Below are 22769 nucleotides of genomic sequence, written 5' to 3'. Positions count from 1 at the left end.
ATAAACTATGCTCCTTTTATATGTGTACATAAAGTATAGGAAATATATGAGCATGCTGTCCTTGAAGTACAATTTTCAGAGAAGCAGACCCAGTCCAGCAATCATATCCAATCTCAATGCAGTCAGTGAGGTAACTGAGAAATCAGGATCATACTATTTGTCTGCAAAAATATACATTTAATTGAGTATAGTAAGAAGTATAATTTGAAACAATTTCAGGAAAAGTATTTTCATGAAATTGTCTAAAAATCAAGCAGAACAATATGACATAATTTAAGAACATCTATAATTAATAAAAATATTCCTTGCAATTTTCTGCCTACATCTGAAAAAAAATTCCATTTCTGTATTTACACAGTATGCAGAACCCAACTTCCTCTTTTATTTTAGAAATACATGATTTAAAATACCTTTGTGTGAAGAGTTAGGCTAGATTTGAAAGTGAGACTCAGATGCAAACACTGACATGAGCAGAAGCCATAGGCACGAGGTCCAAGGCCAGTTTTGGCTCATTTTTACCTAGCTTCCTCAAGCTTTAGCATAGGATATGAGTAATTGTGACAACTGTAACATTAGCCGGTTTGGCTTTCCTTCGACTTTTTCCTCCTTTTCTGTTTCTTTTTCCTCCTTTTCTGTTTCCCAAAGAACTTGATAAGGATTTTTGATTGTTTGTTTTCTTTCCTTTTCAATTTAGAATAACTTGACTATTAAGATGATTCTTTTTTCTTTGCAGCTGTTTAACTTCCACTTCGGTTTTTGAATTGTAAAACTTAAAAAAGAGACTCCTTCCTTCAACAGCTTAAAAATACAAGTTTATTTTTCTTTTAACTGCCTTTCTCTTAGATTGAATGACTGAAGATAAAGAACATACTGCCAGGCCACAGCAAAGGCTAAACACATACAGCAAAACAAAAACTGAATTAGAAATTCCACCTCAAAAGTGTCACCTACATATCAGTCTCATTACAAAGCTGTACATTGTAAGCATTAATTCTCAGATTTTTCTTGTGAAGCAAGATATATTCTCTACCTCCCATTAGCCCCTGTATTATGGGTTGAAAACTAAGATATACAAAACTCTGATTTTCCTTTAGAGAAAATTCAGGAATTCCTACTTCTCAGCATTGTTTATAAAACTAATTTTTTTTTAAACACAGAACTGGACATACCACCGAAGCACTGTCAAAATAGGAAAGTTCAAAATCATAGCACTTACTATAAAAAAAAAATAATCACAAAACAAACAAACAAAAAGTAAAGCAGATATTCTAAGGGTTGTTTCTCCTGGCAAGCTCTGTAGTTGCCAGTTCCACAGAGAGCCAGCCTGACTGGGATTCAGGCTCCTTTGGCAATATAATGCTCAAATGTTCTGGTACAGCCGCCTGGATACAGACGGGGATTCCCTCCTCCTGACAATCCCTTCAGTACTGAGCGATAAATAAAACCCTGTTAGATCCCAAATTTCACTAAATTTCTCTGCCTAGTTTCATTCTACCTCAGGAAAAAAGAAAGCAAAAAATTATGTTGTTGTTTCCTATGACCCCAGCCTCCTTTGGCTGGCAATGAACAGACATGAACACGAAGCTACACTGGGCTAAAAACTGTATATTCTGCATATGCAGTGTGTGTAAGAAAGCCCTCAAAGACATGTTTTCAAGGCATGAATATGAATGACAACAAAAACATTTAAAAGACTACTATAAGGGAATTATGTATTTCACTGAGTACCAATACTCTCTCACACTTCATAAAATTTACGTTGAAAAATCACTATTTTGGTGCATAGACTGACAGATTATGAATTAATCTAATTTCAAGAACATAATCTCTCACTGCAATATTTTTTCCCAAGAAAAAAATGCATGTAAATGTATCAAAAGTTAGGTTTCTTAAAACCAAGTATTCCTAGTTTTGATGTCTGAATTCATCTCTGCGGTTTCAAGTTTAGCATCCACGAAAGACACACATAATAATATGATAAATATATATATTACTATGTAGGATATGAAGATATATTTAAGCTTCAAAATACCAGCATTTACCAGACACTTTTGACTGAAGGCAGGTTTTGTGAAATAGTTTTTAATAAGTAGGCCTCAGAAAACAGGAGAACCCGAATATCAAAGAATGCATTTATGACAATTTGTTAATGTAAATAGTTTGAACAAGTAGCTCTTTTTAAAAGTGTGCCTGCTTTCAGGCAAAGCAAGTTAATTCAACATTCCAAGTAACAGAAGTTTAGGTAACAATATAAAGCTGCATCCTCATAAGAGGATTTTACAATGGAGTTGCTGACAGACTGGAGATGCCATTGAGGGCACGGCCACAGCAAAGCTTTAAGGGAATATTTCTTAAAAATATTCTCATGTTATAAAGTTGGTGGGTTTCAGTTCATTGTCAAATTAAAGATATCTTTTTTATTTTTCATCTCTCATAATAGCTTGTTCATCTTTTTTCCACTGATGTCACCGATATTTCATGAACGCTTTCATCTTACTTTTATTGTAATTTACATAGATGCAAGCACCAAAAGACAATAAAGATAATACCAAGTGTAGTGTGGCTAAAATGCAACTTCAAATTTCAAGAATGTAGTTGGAATTTATGTTCTTTCTTTCTTCGCCATGTTTTGTCACAGGGAACAGAAGTAAAAAACTCTGTTGAAGGCATGTTTTGAGAAAATGTCATCTATATGCACAGAGACCAAAAACCAGTAGTAGCTTTAGAAGTCCTGGCTTGCTTTGGGGTTATCCACTCCGCAGCTGCTAAACAGATCAGGTACAAGGCAGCCAGCATATGACTGCCTATGAGCATGCAGACTGTAGCGAGCAAATGGCATTTTCTACTCATTTTAGCAGAATGTCCGTTTTAGACTGCAATAAAGGAAAAGCAGCAACCGAAGGCAAAAAGCTACTGGGAAAATTAGAGATTTGGTAGGGATATTTTGCTGAACTCTGACTGCAGAAATGGGAAACAACCTTGACACAGACAAACACTATCCTCCTTTTATTTTCTTCAGAGCTACTCTGAGGGTGAAGAGCATTTTTTTTTCGTACACAAGAATGTGTAAAACCCACTGATTCAGGACAAAACTATCTGCAGAAGATAAGAACATCTGTAGTGTTCTCCTGCCGCAGTCTAAACAGCGGGCAATAGGCTCTGCTCCCTCCCTGTCGGTGATAGCAGACAACGTGTGCTCCTGACAATATCATCATTACAAACTTTATTATTGCTCTTGGTATTTCACGAGATGTCTGGCAGGCGAGCGCTCAGAGCCCGCAGAGCGCATCGCTCTCCCACGTGTTTCACGGATATGTACTGGATTCCAGTATAACCCAACCTGTTAATGCTTCTGGAATGTATAAACACTGTTAACTGCTAAATTCCCTGTATCAACATTTCAGGCATAACCGTTAAATAAGTTGGTTGCTAACTGTTGAGGAAGATTTTGATTTATTGAGTAAAGTATCATCATGGGATGAAAATCAAGATCACATTTTTAGGGAGACATGACATATTATCCATAACGAGATGTAATTTTGCACTAAAAGAGTAAGGATAAAGAGTGTGTTTTTAGAATAGAATCAACAGACAAATTTGTACAATGCTGTTACCTATTGATACAGACACTTGACTGATAACATTGTCTATTTATAACTTAATACTGTTCTGAATATTAACAAAAGTTTCTTGGCATCCCATTAGTAATTGTATAATTATTTCAAAACAGATTAAAATACTCCACCTAATTGAATGCCATCAAACAAAAATCTCCATTGTTGATTGAGACATCAGTAGTACTTACATTCTTTTTAAGAAAAACAACTGCTTAGCATCTACTCCCAAATCCTTACAGATTCCTTAACACAAAAAAGGTTACTTGACAAGTTGAGAACTCAGCTAAGAACCTTCTACAAGAACCCGTCAGGGCCTACCCTACATCAACAACGAGCAGAAGCACAACAGAAATTATCAGGTAACACAGATGAAATTCTCTTCCTTAAGCTGGCACTACAGATCTCAGTGAAAGCCAATAGAGTCAGTAAAAGAATGATATTTGATTTCAGCGGGCTTTGGACTGGGTCTGAACAAGAACAAGCGCTGGAAGCGTCCGTGGCTTACTCCAAAGGACAGCCCACAGCAGTACCAACTGCTCCAAACCTTTGCTTCAAGCTGTAAAGAACCAGGTCAGTCTGTGGAGAACCTGGAAATACAACAAGCCCCAAGAAGTGCAGGCCAGGCTGCGATCCCCCTGCAGCAGGACCCTGGAAGGCACTGCCTGCCAAGCACTGGGATGTCCCTGTGCGTGTGCCGGGAAGGGCACGGCCACAGAGGCTGACCTGGGAGGGGCTGGGCAGCCCCTCCTCAGAGCTTCCCTCCAGCTTTATGTCCCACAGCGAGAGGGAGGCAGGCTCAGGACAGGAACTGAAGCTCTCCAGACCACGCCATGTGCGTCCGTGTCCACCCTCCATGGGCTGACCCACGTCATCAGCTGATGCTGTACACAGCAGCAGTGTGGACCCAAGGAAGGACAGAACACCTCCTTCCCCCGCTGAATGCAAGCAGGATCCCTGTCACGGCAATGCAAATTCCTTAGCTTGAGAAATTGCCTTTTTAAAGCTTTTTTGGTGGGGAATCTTGTCTGGAAAGTAGAACACACTCCCAGTGATCTGACAGATTTCAATAATTATTACACACAGTTTTTACAGCAAAAAAAAAAAAATCACACAGGGACATCTCTGCTGGATGTAAGCAGCACAATCTGGGGGAATCCACAGCATTAATATTTTTACATGTTTCCAGTGCTGCTACTGAGAAGACTCACTCCTGGATGAGAACTCCATTATGTTGGGTGTGACACAAACATCCAACACACAAAGACATTCCTACTTCAGCAAAGTAAGCAACTACTCCACATAAAGTGTATCCTCCAGTTCTTACAACAAATCAGACCCATTTTAACACAAAATTTAACTGTTTCATTTCCTTTTATCAACCTTCAGTAAATCAACTATATAAAATGTTTGCAGTGTCTATAAAAGAAGTTTTTAATTGCAGCCTAATGCAAACACATGGTATTGTTAGCTAAAAAACACAGCCAGTGAAGATCAAGTAACAAAAGATGTTTTCCTTTGAGAAATGTTAAATACCTGACTTTTTCACGACTGAGCACAAGTTTCTAAAGGATGATAACTTTGTTTTGTAATTTGTTTATTGCTTAATCATGAAGACCAGATTGAGCATTTGAGTCACACAATTTTGTGTTGCACACTCCTACAACAAGAATGTGCTGTAAAATTTTATTTCTTTTTTCCTTCATTCAGCTTACTGCTTGCTTGTCCTCCTGCTTATTCAGCTAACCATCTCAAAATGAAATGCAATCACACAGCAAGATTTCACTGCTGCTAGAGTATTTTACACAGAAAACATATAAGCATGAGGAAATAATGCACCACTATTCTCATATATTACATCGGACTATTTTCTAACTAATATAGATAGGAAGCATTTTATTGCAGGCCCAGAGCAAAAACAAAGGAAGACAAGGTATCCTGGGTAAATGATACATTTCAGCAGTTAAAAAACCCACTCATACACTGTCTTTGCTGTCTCAAGTTCTACCTTCTACTTTTCAAATATTCTTTCACTAAAATTTGCAGCAAGTCCAACCCAGTTTTGCCCACCTGGTTTATGTCTCTCTATTTTACTTATAAGGTTAAGGTGGTTGCCAGAATTGTACTCTTATGCCCAAACTAATTAAATTAATATGGCAAATGCAAAGGGATTTGGGGGTTAATTAGAAAGCAAGGCATATGTTTAACTCTAAAACAACAGCACAGTTGTATACATTATTTTGAAGGCAAATGAATGAAAGTAACACACAAATTCAGGTATTTCTATTTTAGGGACCATAGAGTGGTTTAGATCACTACCTACCAGTCTTTTCCTCTGCATGGCTCTAGTTCTTCCTTCCCTGCTCCTGAAGGCATTTCCAACCCTGCTCCTTCCTCCACAGTTACCCTAGGGATTAAAGCGGTGCCCTGCCTGATGGCTTTTATCTGATGATTCCCTACCTCCAAGGCCATCTGGCTCTGCTCCTGGATTATCAGCTGACACGAGTTAGTCATCATGCACCTACGACAGTAAAACCATTATCTTTTACCCCAGTCATTTCTGAAGAGGTATCCTAGAAAACATGCTGAATAAAACAGGGTATTTCTCATCATATAAGTAAGTGTATACAAATGTCTTTTATGCATTTCACTGCAGTGTGGCTTGGACACCAAAGGACAGTCACTTAGAGAACACCAGGACATCTCCCAAGCTTCAGGTTTAGCTTGCAGAAGACTTTTCTTAAGCACACTGCTGACAAACTGAAAACTGGAGATAAGAAATATTTCTGTTTCACAGGCTGGTAGGACTGAAGCTCTAAAATCACCATGCATATAAGAGCTGCAACAGCAAGCTACACTAAAAGGAATAAAAAGGACAACTAACCTTAAAAATGTGGAATAAAAAGTCTCTCTTCTATCAGAAAGCTTCAAAAAGGAAATGCATATCCTCCATCCTTCTTGGACACTTCATGGTCTCTAAAACCAGTGAGAGATGCCCTGGATCTCTGGCAGAGAGCAGGACAGACCTGAGCACTGTCTGGCACAGAGCTGCAGTGTCACAGCCTGGAACAGGCAGGGCACGGGCTGAGGGAAGCCTTGCACATTTACCCAGTTCACATTCAGCCAAGCACATTATGTGTGTGTGTATATATATATATATATATAAAATTTATTTATTTATTTGTATGTATGTATATATCTTTCCTCAAAATATTTTTCTCAGTATACAGATACCATGTAACTTAGTGGTTCCTACTGACATACTACATTCTACTTCACACAGTGACTTAAACACTGGCAAGTGCTTGATTGTTATTTGACTGTTTATTTTAAACTCCCTTTGCACATTCTTCCACCATTTAAAGCAAAACAGTTTACTATCTGTGCCAGTGTTAATGTTTGACTTATTCTGTCCATTTTTCACTTCATATGAACAAAAAGGCAATGCAGCTTTACCATATTCAGTACCAAGGTATTTCAAGTTTCTAAACAGTTTTCCCTATACAACTGCAAAAGCAGCCTGCATATGGGGAAGGATGAGAAAGAGGCTAGGACAGAAAAACCCTTTCATAGAATCCAAACTCTTTCAACTGTGCAATAAATATTGTGAATGAGGAACAGCTTCCCTCAACACCATGCATGGAACAGAGACTGGCAAAAATAAGAGGGATAAGATGCATCTCACCTTGATGAGCAAAAGGAAGCATTATCACAGGAACTTTCATACACAATGTGCTAAAAAGTCTCTATCAGACTAAGAATAACCACCTATAGTCCAACATGCAGCCATCTATCCATGTGTCTCTTAGCCAACATTTCCTTGATGTCAGCACTATATATCCCTCCATTAGGGAACCACTGCCACAGTTCCCCTATCAGTAAATAAAACAGTGATCAGCAGATCTGAAATACAGCAAATACTTGAAAAGGTATCAGAGGTGTTGATATGTGAAAAGGAGACAAATCTGCTTCCCAGCTAAGAAGGAAAGAGCTCCTTAGCCATAAACATGTCACCTCCCATGCTGGCATGGCTATCCCACATTTCTTTAATGCACAGAATGTGCTAGAGAAAGCACTGCATTCCTGTACACAAGCACCCCCCACCTGCCCTGCACAGGCAAAGGGCCCACTCACCTATGACAAAAAATGCCAGTAATATGTCAGCCTGAATTACTATTACATATAGAAGAAAAAGAGTTAGTCCTGCTAAAAAAAAATACCTGCCAGCAACTCCAGACAACATCCTAACTTTACATAGAAGTGCTGGGCTATCAGCCAAGGGGGTGCTGACTTTGGTTGTGCAGTGCACAGATGATATTTCTCAAGCAAATGCTACTATGCTTTTAAAGAGATTTTTTTTTTTTAATTTCTCACACAAACTTTGGTGAACATGACGTTCTGAGGAATCACTAATATGAAATGTTACTTGAGGACACAGATCTCTCCAAGTCATCCAAGCTAGCTGCAGCCTGAGCTTCCTGCCCCCAGTGTTGGAAGAATAGCTCTATGCAGCAGATGTGTCATACCCAGCACTCAGATGGCACCCCGTTTCCTTCTGAGCTGTGTTCTCTCCTCCTCTAAGTAAATACTGGAATGATTACAAGTGAAACAGGGTGTGAGAGCAGAAAATGTGATACAGGCTACACACAATTAGCAGAGGAGCTGCTTGTGACACACTGACACGAAGAGCTGTGCAAAGAACACTCGGAGGCATCAGCCAGTGTGAAAGGGATGGTGTGTGCAGAACAGTGTACAAGGTTTTCATCCTGCAGTTTAAATTCCCAGTATTTCACAGCCTGTATCCTTGCAAATCTTGCTGATAATCAACACTAATATCTAGTTTTGATATTAAAAGTAAGCAGGGGTTTGTTCTCCTGGCAGCACAAACTTGAAGCTTCTTTGTTCATTTCTAGAAAACAGGGTAAAGGGAGTATGAAAACAAAAGTAGAAAAATACAGAGGGGCAGCGTGGCAGCCACTTCTGCATCACTACTTACAAAATACTTTGTAAAAAAGAAACACTGCTAATGCAATCATCATACCTGTGTACTCCTGCAATCAGTCTATCCACAGACTCCTTCAAAGCCTGAACAAACACCAAAGTTGGGGTTTTTTGGACTACATGGGCATTTTGCCCAGCAGTCAATCATAAGACATTGCATTCTCACAAAAATGCTGTGCCACATTTCAGCCTCAGACCCAGCTTTTGGGCAGCAGCAGCAGCGAGCCCTGCTCTGCTGGTAGCAGCACAGCTGTGCCCAGCTGTTTTACAGACCCTGCTCAGCACTGCACTACCCAGAAGTGCATTCCTGTGTACCCTGGGCTGGGTGTGCTCTGCTGCACCCACTGCCAGGACACCCAAACTTGGAGGAGTCAAAAACCGGGCTTTGCAGCAGCCTTCTCATCATCCCAGCTACAAAAACTGGAAAATTGCTGGAAAATCAGGGTTCAGAACGGGCTCACAGGAGCTTGCTATTCCTCAGGCTGATTGGAAATGAGATAGGTGCTGCCTGGACACCTTTCCTGTACTGAAGAAAGGGCAGTGCTGCAGCCCCACCGAGCTTTGCCTGCCTTGCTGATGGCAGAGCTCGTGCACTCCAACTCTGCTGCAGGGGACAGCCAAGGAGACAATGCCCTGGAAAGGTGGCCCAGGATGAAAAGGCTGGATGAAAGCCGTAGGACCCTCACTTGGACAGACCAACCACACACTCCAGTAACTGCCAGCAAAGATAGTGAAGCTGAAAGAGGCTTAGTGCAAGCATGCAGGAGATTTGTGACAGAAAGTTAGAACTCCATGTCAAGCCTTTCATGCAAACAATAAATATTACTTATGCTCATAATCAGACTTTTCTCCAGCATCGTCTTTGAATGTTGAACCTTTTTCAATTAATTAAAAACTATGCACTGCAGAGTGCATATTTTATCAGCCCTCAGCTGCTTAAGTGTCTAGAAAAGACCAGGCAGTTTTTCTTTTTTCCAGGCAACCCAGAGCAAGTACTTGCAAGGGTCATATCTTTTTAATTATCTTTTCTCTCTTTGATTAATTATTCCGTCTGACAATAGCGTGTTTCTAATGCTATTCACCTGCCTTTGATGATTGACAACTTTTCTGTCTGATTCAAAGCAAACAGCTGCTGCCATGATTGCCTAGCAACCAGGATGTGATGGATGAGCCCCAAAGATGGATGGCTGCAATAAATCATGTCTCCAGCTATAAAACTGAAAAAAGGGATAAGAATAAAAGCGAACAAAAAACAAAACAAGGTTTCTTCCCATGAGTGCACTCAGCTCCTTACCAATTACACCTGAAATGGACTTTGTGTCTATTAATAGCAAAGTTTTCTAATCAGTAAGAATGCAATGATGCCATTTGTATCAAGGTGTGTTTACAATTGTTACAGCAAATTGGCACTTGTACTTCAATTACCTACTGCGTTACACAAGTGCAGGAGTAACAGAGCAAAGTTTTACCTTATACCGTTGAAGGCTTTATAAAAAGTATTATGTTTTTTCAGAGTTTTTTCATGGTGTTGGACTTGAATGAAGGGCATAAACTTGAATTCTCCTTACTTTTGACAACTGAGTGTACCAAAAGTAAATGGAACTGAAAAACTCATTTCTATAAAACACATATAAGGTTACTGCTGGCTTTAAAAAAAAACCAAAACATTTTAACCTAAATGTTTATTAAGTGTTGCTGTCATTCCTTTTTGCTAGGAGGGCATCCTGCAATCAAAGAAAAAGTTGATGTGACAAGCAGTGTTTCAAAAACACCAGCTACCTGTGCAAATTCAAGACTGATCCAACAAAGTAATTCTCGTCTCATTTTACCTACTGCTCCTGTAAATCATTTGAGTTTTGTAGGATGCACCAGGCAAGGAACAGTCAATAGTTTGTCAGCTCAGAACAAGTTCAACCAGGCTGGGTATTGCACTTGCCTGAAGGGACACAAACAGCCCAACACCTGAAGTTCTGGCACTGCATATTGCTGAGGCTGCTCCATTGTTGGAGTGTCTACCTCCCGAAAGTCCCTGCCTGCACTTCCAAGGAAAGATCTAATTGCCTATAAAAAGCTGTTTCCTTAATTCTTCCAGCAGGTGGGGGTGTCCTGGTTCCAGCAAAAGTGCTTCAAAGAGGGAAGGGATTGCCCTCACTACTTACACAGCCAGGCCATCCACCCTCCAGGAGCACCCTGGACACTTGGGAGCGAACACCAAGGCTCAAGGATTCACAATCCTGCATGAAGAGCGTGGGTGGGAAAGAAATATCTGAATGCTGAAATAATTGTGTCCTAGAACCTTCTTTCCTTTGCCATTATTTGGGACCCAGAAAAAAAATAAAAGGTGCATCCTGTTAGCAAAAGGAAGCTGGAGTGTATTAATCTGTTCACAAGCACATTTTTATGGTGGAAGTGGCAATGCCTGGCAGTGTTACACTGGATCAGTCACAGTCCTGTTTGTATTTTAGTGTTACACACGGCAAGTCTCTGTGCTCATGCAAAAGGCTGCCTGCATCCTTGCACGGGCCACGGCTTTGTCTACATTCTTTACAATTACTGAAATGCTCCCACTAAAAACTTAACTCTGCCTCTGCCTGTCCCTCTCCCTGTTGTACAAACACACACACACACATACACACACGGAAATCCAGCTCCTAAAACAATTGTAAGGCACTCCTGTAATGACCGGCGAGTATCTGGTAACAAACAATGAGAAAGCAAAGCCATCAATCACAACGTGCACGCCGAGGCCTCCATTCTGTCCCAGCTCATCCAACTCTCAAGTTACAGCTTTACACGGCAAGTCTAAATAATATTCAAAATGATAAATGGCACTATAAGCCTGATATCCATCATCAATCTTTTTTTAAGGAACATCCATCTTCAATAATGCACGTTTGAATCATGTGAAACCAAGAGCTCCCAGATTCATTTACACAACCCCCAGCAAGCTGGTGCTGCTTGAATGATACGTGTCAGCCAGTTTGTCCCAACTGCCAAACTCAAAAAAAAAAAAAAAGGGGGGGAAAAAAAAGAGAAACGAAGAGAGACTGAGACAGAAAGAATACCGGAGGGGAAAACCTTCAGGGGGCTGAAGAAGGCGACTTAGCAGATGATATGAGAGCACATCACCTCCTGGGTGAGCGTGGCAGTGCCCCCAGCACAGCTGGGCGCTCCCGGCCCCGTTCCCGTTCCCTGCCCCGCTCTGGCCGGAGCACATCCAGCACATCCAGCACATCCAGCACATCCAGCAGCAGCACCGCCGGAGCGGGAGCTGCCCGGGCCCCCCCGGCTCTGCTCTGCCAGGGCCAGTGATAAATGACACATGTCATTCTGTCGGGAGGGAAGGGTGGGTCAGTGATGTATGGCTCTGCTGAAAAGGAAATCGACTGTTTGGCATGGTGCGGCTATTCTCCACCAGGATTTAGTTTCAGAACTCTAAAATGAAATCTCCGATGTTTCAAGTGCACGGATAGGGCAGGCTGACGTGCGGCCGAGGCAGCTCGCTGCCTTTTTTTTTTTCTTCCCCCCCCTTGATTTTTATTTTTTAACCTCTCTCTGCCCTTCGGATTTCAAAAAACTGCTCCACTGACTGGAAACTGCAAAAGAACACACATATATCAAAGTCTTCAATAGTTATGATCCATGATAAAATTTAAATAGGTTGAGGTTTCTATTTTTATTTATTATTGGGGGGGAAAAATGGCATGCAGGCTTGACACAAAAGCAAGATAAAAATTAGCATGTTTGAAGTAATCGTCCCACAGCTTGACATCTGCATAGTAAATTTTAAAGGAAAAAAATGTGTCAGGCAGGCATGAGCTGTTCCCTCCCTCCCCCCCTCTTTCATTAGCTCACTGGCAGGGTGGCACTTCTGAACCTCATTACTGCAGGAGGATTTATGAAGCTGAACCCAATGGCAAAGAAAAGGCATCTGTCAATAATTGTAGGGAGCTGCACTCACAGCTTTGAAATCTCATTAAGTATGCAGTTATCAGGCATAAAGATCAAAAACATTACTCAACTCCGACAGAATCTTATGGAGGAACATTAATTAGCAACAGGCCTACAGTACAAAAAAAAAAAAAAAACCAGACTTCCTCTCACACCTGCCCAACCCACAAACCAAAAGAAACACTCCTCCTCCCTCCAGAAAAAAATAATTCCCAGCATCTGAGACTGATCAAGTACATGAAACAAGAGAGAGGAAAAAAAAAATCCAGTTGAGACAGTCTTGGCGGTGAAGAGAGAAAAGGAAGAAGCTGTCAAAGTTGAGAAGGATGTCAGCACTGGCCCTGATTACAAGGGCCTATACAGTTCCCAGGCCTTTTATCATCCCTGCCATCAAAAACAGACTCTGTGTCACAGATGGATGACTGATGGCTGCCAGTCTGGAGCAGCCTGGCCAAGCCTCCTGGAGGCCCCTGCTGCGATCTGGCCCTCCAGCAACAGGCTTGACCTAGCAGGGAAAGGGCTGCCGGCAGCGAGCCCAGTCCCAGAGACACTCAGAAACAGCACCCTGTTCTGTTCTTCCCCAGAACAATCCAGCGAGAGCTTGGTCAGGGTTTGTTTGTTCAGCTTACAGAAGTTAAATGTAATACTGCTGCTCGCCACGCAAAGCTGTGCATTATTTGAAAATAACATCAGCAAAAAAAAAAAAAAATTAAAAAAAAAATTAAATAAAATCTCTTCTTTGTCCAAGCTAAAAGTATTTTTTCTAATCCTGTTTCTAGTTTGCATTTTCACCACAATTTGCACGCTCAATTGCTTAGAAAATACATGAGAGAGAAATATAAATTTGGGGGGAAACATACAAATTCATAGGCGAAGCTGGACCATAAAACCAAGTGACCTTTGCAGCATTAAGTATTGTGTGCAACTAATTAAGAACTATGGCCATATTAACATTTTTTGTTACAGAATCAAGGATATCAGATACACAGCTTAACCCATTGCACATATTTTTTTCATTTCCTCTCTATCAAAAACTGTGTTTGCAAACAATAACTCAAAGCTACTTGTTAAAAAAAAAAAAAAAAAAAAAAAAGAAAAAAGCAGGAGGAGGGAAATCACCTTCTGTAGTCTTTTTCCCACTTGGGACCATGCCTGAAAAACTCCCTCTCTAGTTACATGCTACCTTTCATACATTTTATATTTCCCATAATTTTGCGCTACAAAGAAGCTTTCCACTGTACAGTTCCATTCCTGTGTTATTTCCTATGTCCTGGCTTTTGATATAATGTACATATTTGTCTCTCATTTCATGAAATACACAGATATTTATGTCTCACTTGTAGCCACACTGAAGATTGGCTTCTTAATGAACTACATCTTTAGTACCGCACAGAGTCAGGGATATTCGCACGCACATACAAGACAACCTGCCTGTCAAAATCTTTTCAATATCTGAAATTAATTCATTTACTAAAGTAATGTACTTTAAAAAAAAAAAATCTTAGCTCTGACAAAATACAGAAGCAGAGGTTCCGCTCTGAACAAGATTTTTTAAAGAATTTTACAAAAAGTGTTACAATAAGGTGTTTATATTTTTCCGTATGCTTACCATATTACTTTTATTATGTGTAGCATCAAAGTGATTATAGCAATTACATCTAACAGAATTAATTATAGAACATCCCATCATTTCGAAATACATAATGCATTAGAGGTAAGCCAAAGAAAGAAAACATCTTGACTGTGGTTACTGTTGTTGGAGTATTTTTTTCTTTAAGCATGAAGGCGAAACCAAAGTAGGAAGAAACATACAGAAACTGTGAGATAACAGTGAAATGTTAACTACAGAAATCTGAATATCAAGGCAGGTACGTTTTTTACTAGCAATAGTAACCTGTGCGAAGCTGCGCTAGCACAAATATCCATGTAAAATCCATTAGAGTTTTTAATCACAAAATATGGAAACTAGCCAATTCACCTAACCAATGTGTTAGTACATAAAGACAAGAGTGTATGAGTGAAAGAGTTACAAGCCTTTACGTATGCAAAATAAATTCACTCAAAGCTTCATTAATATTAATTTAAATTCAGAACCCATTTACATTAAATTGTTCATTAAAAATTGCCTATTTTATGCAACATGCATCCCGCAAAGAACACATAAGAAACCGAAACAGAGGGCTCAATTTAATGATGGAAATATCAAAAGTAAATGAATTTGGATCATTCCAAACGAATTACAAAGCAGCCCTCCGCTCTGTGCCAGTGCGCCAAGTTTGGCGGGAGTTTGGCGGAAGGGCAGGGAAACCTCCTGGCTTCCCCCTCGCCAACGCTTGGCCGCCGCCCTTCCCACCTCCCCAGCACCACAGAGCCTTGCTAAAACGGGAATTATTTATGGACAGGACCTCAAAGCCAGCCCTGTGACAATGGTGGCTGAGTGCGAGCACACCGGGCCGCCCCAGAACTTGTTTGCATTGCCAGCGCTGCCGGGCGGAGCCGCGCCAAGGGATGGCAGCTGGAGGTGAGGCAGGCCGCCCATGGAGCCTCCTCACTGGCAAACTCCCACACCAACAAGCACAGTCAACTTACGTGATTCCCAACAGCTGCTCTGAATGAAGAAAAGAGAGTCATAATTAATAACATGTGTCCTGACAGAGTTAATTAATAATTTATAATTAAGTCTAAAATACGAACTTAGATTATTCTTGAAGAGTTGTCCCTTTACAGCCCGAAGAGGCCAGGTAATGGCATTGGCAAAGAGCTTTCAGATATTTTATGATCCTCTGGTAACTCTTTCCCTACTCTCCCTCCACCCCCAGGGGAAAAAAAACCCTTTGAACATTTTCTGAGAAATATCTTAAAGTTGATGCCTGCAATGAGAAGTGTTTAAATTCTGCAGATTGGCTCTCTGCTGAGATGACCAAAATATCTTTCAGGCGCAAAATCAGGCAAATGCAGTAGGATGAATCTCACAGTCTCTGAAATTAAGCCCTACTTATTTCAACTCTTTCAGTTCTTTTTATGAAAATGGTAACAAACAATTTCAAGCTCTGACAATGTTCTATTCTGCATTATTGTACTTAAGAAAACTACAATACAATCTCTCGTGGACTATGCTTTAAATCCTTTGAGTCAATTTTCATGCTTTATTTTTTTGTTATGTTGAAATCAAGAAAAATCAATCGCACAAATTTTTTTCAATCCTTCTGCTTTAGGTTATGACATATACACACACAAAAAAGCAACGCATCCATTGTTTAGTGGGATTTTTAAAATTAATTTAATGTCTAACTGCAAATGCTGGAAACTAGAATTAATCTGTCTGGATAAAAAAAGGCTTACAGACATTTAAATGCATGTATCGGGACACTTTATCAACCTAACATAAAATTGTCATCTTATCTTATTATATGACTATTTTATGCATGTGTCAAAGAATTTGAAAATGAATGCCTGTCTATTCACTCTAATTACAACTGCATATTATCTGTCTGGATGTACCAGTCCATATCATTGTTACCAAATACAATATATTGTATTCACCTTTCATTTTTAACTTAAGGCTGATAAACCACAATTTGGGCGTAACTAAATTTTAAAAAAATTACCAAACACAGAGAGAAGAGGAAGAAAAAAATCAGACTAAAACACCTGAGGTAGATTGTTTAGTAAATGATGCTGAAGTATTTAACAGATAAGATAACACGCGACTGCTCAGCAACTATGTTATTTTTGGTCTTGTATCATAACCATACACACACATACACTCCTACTTGACAATGCAACACTTCAGGCATCTCAATACCTGATCCACTAGCAGCACCTTGAAAACAGGGCTGTGTTAAAATCTGACAATCTGTATTTGGATTCTCTAGGAAGCAGTCACGGCATTGGATTAAAATATGGATTACTACACCGTAAAGCCAGCAGTGCCAAGGTTTGCTCAGAGAGGTAACACGTAGGTTACTTTACGTCCTGGCAGATGATTTCTTTTCATTCACTCTGTACCACCATATGTTTCTGCATAAGCGTGCACGTAGCACGCTTAAAAATGTACCCCACACTTCACCCTGAAGGTGATCTTTTCTATACAGTTTCCACTAATCCTGGAAGCAGGGCTGACAAAAAGGACCCACTCTAATCCTGCTAACTCACCCTAGCTTCACTGCATTTCCCATAACCCTGCAGCAGTCACAATTCATTCTAATCACTTTACAAAACAATCTTTAGTAAAAAGAGGAAAAATGCAGACTTGTAAGCCAATTTAAGAAATAACTGCTGATACATCAGTTATTGACTATTTCACTCCTGCTCATGATAGTGCTCAAGGCAAAACCGAGAACAAAATGACAACATCAACCGCACGCAATAAACTGTGGCCCAGGAGAGCACTGAAGCCCTAATTGACAGCTGTCAAGCTAATGGGAGAAATGGCAGCTGATTCTGGAAAATTCTGTTTTCCAGGCAGATATTCAGGGGAATCTATCAAGCCTTTTTATATTTATGCCCCTTTTTCTTTTTTTTTCTTTTTTTTTTTTTTTTTTTGCATTGTTCCTTCACACTTTGCCGAGGAAAAAAAAAAAAAGCAGAGGACAGCCATAACTAATCATTTTGTCAGCTTGCTGCTAGGAAGAATCTCTGCCCAACAGAGAAATATGTGGCAGGTTTGGAGGCAAATAACATACCAAGGGCTGACACTGCAAGTACCTTTATAGGTAGCCTACTTTATCGCTACATTTACTTTTGGGGTATGTATGTAGTTGCAAGCAATTGCCATAAATTAAAGCGAGCGTTCGAGTTGCCGGAGTCAGAGCTGCCTGGAAATCTGGCGGCACAACCTGTGTGCCATCTTGCATCTGTTTGCTGTGCTGCACCCCCAGCCCCGCGCTGGAGGGGCCGAGGGCTGGCACCAGCACTCAAGTCCCTGGGAAGTGGAAGTGCTCCGCACCTCTGAAGCAGCAATTCCGTGAATTTCAGTGCTCACACTGACCAGGTGCAGCTTTTGAATGCAAGCGTAGAAGTTGGGAAGAGCCTCAAGCATTCAGCAATCTCTAGGATTTAAAACATACTGTGCAAAAAAAAATAACAAACAACCATAGGCCCAGGTTTGTTTGGGTTTTTTTTCCCAGAGCCTCGAAAACTCGGTGCAGTTGTCTGTTACTGTTTTATTAAATATATAAATAAATAAATAAGTAAACTAAATGTGATTCCAGCAAACCACTAGTTCCCAATCCCTCCTCACAAGGTATGTACACAAAATATGTATTAAGTCATTTCTGTCAGTAGGAAGTACATTTTCTTGATCTTTTAAATAGGTTTCTAAAAAAGATGCAAGTGAAAGCCATAATTTAAGGATAGATAATTACTGTTTGCATGAACAAGACTGGCCTCTATTAATACAATATCTTAGCTTCTCCAGACAGTAGCCTCTAACTGGTAAATATACCTTCTTCCTCCTGACTTACATGACAAAGTCTTTGGAGCAGCAATTCTAACTATCTTCTTGCTTTAACAGGTGAGGAATAAAATTGCAATCCCTGACTCTCCTTCCCAAATTTACCTATGATATTCAGCTGAGTCTCAAAGCAAACAAAGTGAAATTATCATTTTTACAGATTCTTGATTCTCAGAGACAGCTTTAGTCTTCCACAGTGTGGTGTTAACACTTGGGCTAGACATAAAGAATTTGTGCACCTGTCTGTTATGTCTGCGAGCTCTGTGCTGCTGAGAGTTCTTTGTTGTTGTTATTCTACTCCAGACCATTAAAAGGGTCCTAATTCCTATGACATGATTATCCAGGTACCAAAGCCCATTTGTCACCTGCAGCAGAAAATTGAGTTAATGCACAACTAAAGGCAACCAGGACTGTGTAATATCAACTTGATTACATCAAACTAGCTGCAAACCTAATTCTGCTGGATGACACTGCGTGGAGCTTGTCATCTCCAATCATTAAAGCTGTCAGGAATCCATCAGGTTTACAGCTAATTAGGTGAACACTAATGAAGCTGGCAAAACAACTTTTCTTTTTTTATGGCTGAGCGGACCTTTCAGTTTGGAGAAAAAAATTCTCGAGTATTCTCAAGGTTGCTGGGGACTGGATTTCCTGAGTTACCAATCAGCAGACATCTTTAATTCTCCCCCCACCACCACCTTTTTTTCTCTCTCAGTACCAAGCAATCAATTTGTCATCACTCTCAGTATGCCACAAAAGCAGTCATGAACCTTATAACTCGCAGCTCTCAAGCCAAAAAGGGGAAAAAAAAAAAAAAGTAAGTTTCTTCTGTCTTAAAATAAAACACCTCATACAGCTCACTTATTTATCTTCATGCACTTATCAACAGCATGAATGTTCTTGTTTTTTCACTCTTGTCAAATAAGTAGCCCTTCAGTCATTCTACATCCCCCATATCCATTAGGCAGAGGCATTTTGATAAAGTAAAGCCAAAGCTAGTGTATGGGAAAGAATGAAAGCACTCACTCTGCCAACTTCTGATTGACCATTAAGCTATTGATGAATGTGCCTGTCAGGAGAGAGACAATTAAATCAAATATGAAACAAAGTCGTTTTGACGGGTCATTTTGATAGAGCAAAACCATTCTTCCATCTCCTATTAGTCCTGCAGTCAAGTTTTTGTAATGAATATTTCTTAACTAACCTGTTATTTCTTAGCTGTTTTTTAAGGTGTTAAAAAAAAAAGGCCTTTGCGTTTACTGCTATCAGAAAAAGTAACATTTCCAATGTGACCAATAAAAGCAGCATCTCAGTGGGAAGCAATTATACACAATACTAAATGTTTAATGTGGCTATCAAAAAGCTAAAAGTTTAAAGAGATTACACTTCTGCTAAATATGAAAGATAGATCACGTATCATGGATGATTCACTTGAGAAAGGAGGGAGAGACAGAGAGTGGTGGAGGGAGAGAAGGATACCTCAGAATGTGTGTTTAGTGCAGAAACACTTTCTTCCAGTCTGTACAGAGAGAGCCCACTTTACAGCACAGTCGAAAATGGAAAAACACATGGAAAATCTAGATTTTGCAGGACTAAATTCACATTACAAAACAGAATTTCCCAAGTATCAGGAGAAGTTCACCTCTGTCATTTTTCTAGAAAATTGTTATTTGATGGCACGGGCCAGAAAAGCAAAATATTATCACGAAGTATTTGGCTACGATATTGTTTGCTAGATGCTATCACCACCGCACAGAGAAACTTTCCAAACTTTCTAGCTGTTTGTATGCGGGGTAAGACCGCTGGGAAGTCTATTTCCCTATTTCAAAAGCACTGCCTGAACCCATGTGGCTGTCCAAGAAGAGAAGAAAGAAAACACGCACGTTGTTATTTACAATTTGTGTCACTCCTCGAGCCCCTTGATGTTTACTAAACTCAAACCACCCCACTCGGAGAAGCTGTCAGGCAGTGTGGGAGCACTGCTGGGCTCCAGCAAGCCCCTAGCACGGCCTGCAGGACTACCTGGTCCAGCAAGCCCCTAGCCCAGGCTACCTGCCCCACGCTGTCCCTAATCCAGGCTGTAGGACAGACTCCCTGCCCCACGCTGTGCCTAGCCCAGGCTGCAGGATGGACTCCCTGCCCCACGCTGTCCCTAGCCCAGGCTGCAGGATGGACTCCCTGCCCCACGCTGTGCCTAACCCAGGCTGCAGGATGGACTCCCTGCCCCACGCTGTGCCTAGCCCAGGCTGCAGGATGGACTCCCTGCTCCAAGCTGTGCCTAACCCAGGCTGTAGGACGGACTCCCTGCCCCACGCTGTCCCTAACCCAGGCTGTAGGACGGACTCCCTGCCCCACGCTGTCCCTAACCCAGGCTGCAGGACAGACTCCCTGCCCCACGCTGTCCCAAGCCCAGGCTGTAGGACAGACTCCCTGCCCCATGCTGTGCCTAATCCAGGCTGCAGGACAGACTCCCTGCTCCAAGCTGTGCCTAACCCAGGCTGCAGGACAGACTCCCTGCCCCACGCTGTGCCTAACCCAGGCTGTAGGACAGACTCCCTGCCCCACGCTGTCCCTAACCCAGGCTGAAGGGCTGACTCCCTGCCCCACGCTGTCCCAAGCCCAGGCACAGCCGCGCTGCCAGGGATGCTCTGGGGAGCTTCCCCGGCTCCAGCCCGGCCCCTCGAGGCTCTCCCCCGGCAGAGCTGTCCGTGCCCGGGCCTGGCAGCCCTGGCGGCCCTGGCAGGCCGGGCCCAGCGGTGGCAGCGCTCGCCAGGACCCCTCAAGTTGCGCTCCCAGAGTTGACAGGCCACGTGTGACGTCACCGAGGCTGGCGTTACCATGGCAAGTGATTTATTGATGTTTATCGGGAATGAATAGATCAAAGGCTGCCAGATGACAGGCGATCAATCAGACATCAAATCAAGGATGGCAACAGGCCAAGGAAACCTTTTCCAGCCTGCATATCCCCAACTAAGGATTACTGTAAAATTATGTAGGGCTTTTCTTCTACTGTTTTCTTTTCAATTTGGCTTTTCCAAAAAAATACTGCTTAAGTTTAACAGGAGTTGACATTTCTGGCAAAAGGAAAACAAGCCAAACAAACAAAAAACCTCACCAGCACAAAGCCTCGAAAAGTAATTCTAAAAAGGAAAAAAGAAACCAGTGGAAATTGCAAAGGCACTATCAGAAACATTCACCAGTCACTTGACAATACACAGACCCTCTTTCTTTTTTTTTTTTTTTCCCTCCTTTGGTTTACTTTGCAGCTTCTCCTCTGGACTCATAAATAAGAAATCAATAGGATTAACAGAAGAGGCTACCAAAGAAAGTGACCAGCTAGGACGGTCTGTCTGTCCGGCAGAGACATCTCCAGTGCAGTACAAGGGCAGAAGAGAAAAAGGTAAAAGTTGGGCAAAGGAACCAGTTCTGGGCTCGGATCTTCAACTAACACTGCAGAGCCTCCAAATCACTTTGTCCCTGCCACTTCATTCACAGCGTGCCATATTTTTATACATGCCCTCTCTCTTTTTTTATAGGAAAGAAAAATTAAATAAAAAGAATATTTTCCCTGGCTTTCACAAACCATTTGCCTGTGAGGGAAGGGGATGTAGAAGAATGAAGACTACGAAGGAGAGAAGCAAAGTAGGTGCCAAAGTACGGGCTGGAAATAACCAAAATTCGCCTCCTGCTTCCCCCAGCCCCGGAGTGACACCGACCATAGAGCCCGAGCAGCGTGTGCCCGCACACACCCGCTGCCCCTCGCACAGGGTTACCCCAGAACCGAGCCGGGCGATGGCAGAGTTCGGAATAAATCAAAGTGGGCACCAAAAGTGGGGAACGGGCTTTCATGCGCCCCCCACTCCAAAGAATAAAAATAAATAAAATCCCCCCAAAACCCCCAGCCCGGCGCTGCGCCTCCAGCCCAGGAGTTGCTCGGCAGAGCCCTCGGCAGCGGCGGGCAGCGGGGCAGCAGCGGGGCGCGGAGCGGCGGCGGAGCCCGCCGGGAGCCGGTTATGAAAGAGACGGAGGGAAGCGAGAGGAGAAGCCAGCGGCCGCGAAGGGAAGGGAAGGCAGGGAAGGCAGGGGAGGCAGGGAAGGAAGGGAAGCGGCTCTCGTACCTGCTGCGCGCCGGGGCGCTTGCTGCTTCCTCCTCGGCATGCTGGGCTCCTGCGGGCGCCGGCGGGGGGGGGCAGCCGGGGCGCGGGGGTGGGAAGAGTTGCCTCAGCCCCAGAGATCCGGTGAGCTGCTCCAGCCTCGGCGCGAGGGCTGGGTCGGGGATATATTTTTTGTTGCTGTGCATACACGATGCCGAGTAGGAGGAGGAGGCGGCGGCGGCGGAGGAGGAGGAGGCGGCACAGAGGAGAGGACAGCCCTGCTGCTGCTGCTGCTGCTGGCAGAAGAGGGGGGAAGTTTGACAAATCGCCCCGGAGGAAGGAGGAGGGGAAGCCCCCCGAAGAGGTGTGCGGGCGGGAGGGCTGGGGAGAGCCCGCAGTCCCCCCCACCCCGCCCTGCGCCCCCGGTGCCTGGCCGGGCTGGGAGATCACGGCATAAAGACAGGGGATCTCTTGGCCGGAGCCGGCGGAGCCTCAGCCTGCGCTCTCCACTCCCGGCTCGGCGCTGGAGCGGCGGCGGCGGCGGCGGCGGCAACAGGCGAAGCTTGAAGGGAAACGAGATGATCGCGGTGTCACTCAAACTGCTCCGCCGAGGGGGAGCGGGGCACCGCCGCCGCCCGCCCCGGGCCGCGCCTT

At 42.5% G+C, this 22769-nt stretch overlaps 1 protein-coding gene across 1 annotated transcript in view; it reads right to left on the bottom strand.

The window, feature by feature from the left end:
* Positions 1-22479, bottom strand: part of TSHZ3 (teashirt zinc finger homeobox 3) — a 64959-nt gene extending 42480 nt beyond the window's left edge. Inside the window, exon 1 of the mRNA XM_066557276.1 lies at positions 22140-22479. Coding sequence (XP_066413373.1) covers positions 22140-22179 — 40 coding nt within the window. The 5' untranslated portion in view covers positions 22180-22479. The remainder of the gene's footprint in view (positions 1-22139) is intronic.
* Positions 22480-22769: the final 290 nt, after the last annotated feature.

This window comes from Molothrus aeneus, chromosome 11, assembly GCF_037042795.1.
Source record: "Molothrus aeneus isolate 106 chromosome 11, BPBGC_Maene_1.0, whole genome shotgun sequence".
Classification (NCBI taxonomy): Eukaryota; Metazoa; Chordata; class Aves; order Passeriformes; family Icteridae; genus Molothrus; species Molothrus aeneus.
Note: the sequence above shows the minus strand (reverse complement) of the source record. Positions and strands in the feature narration are given on the sequence as shown.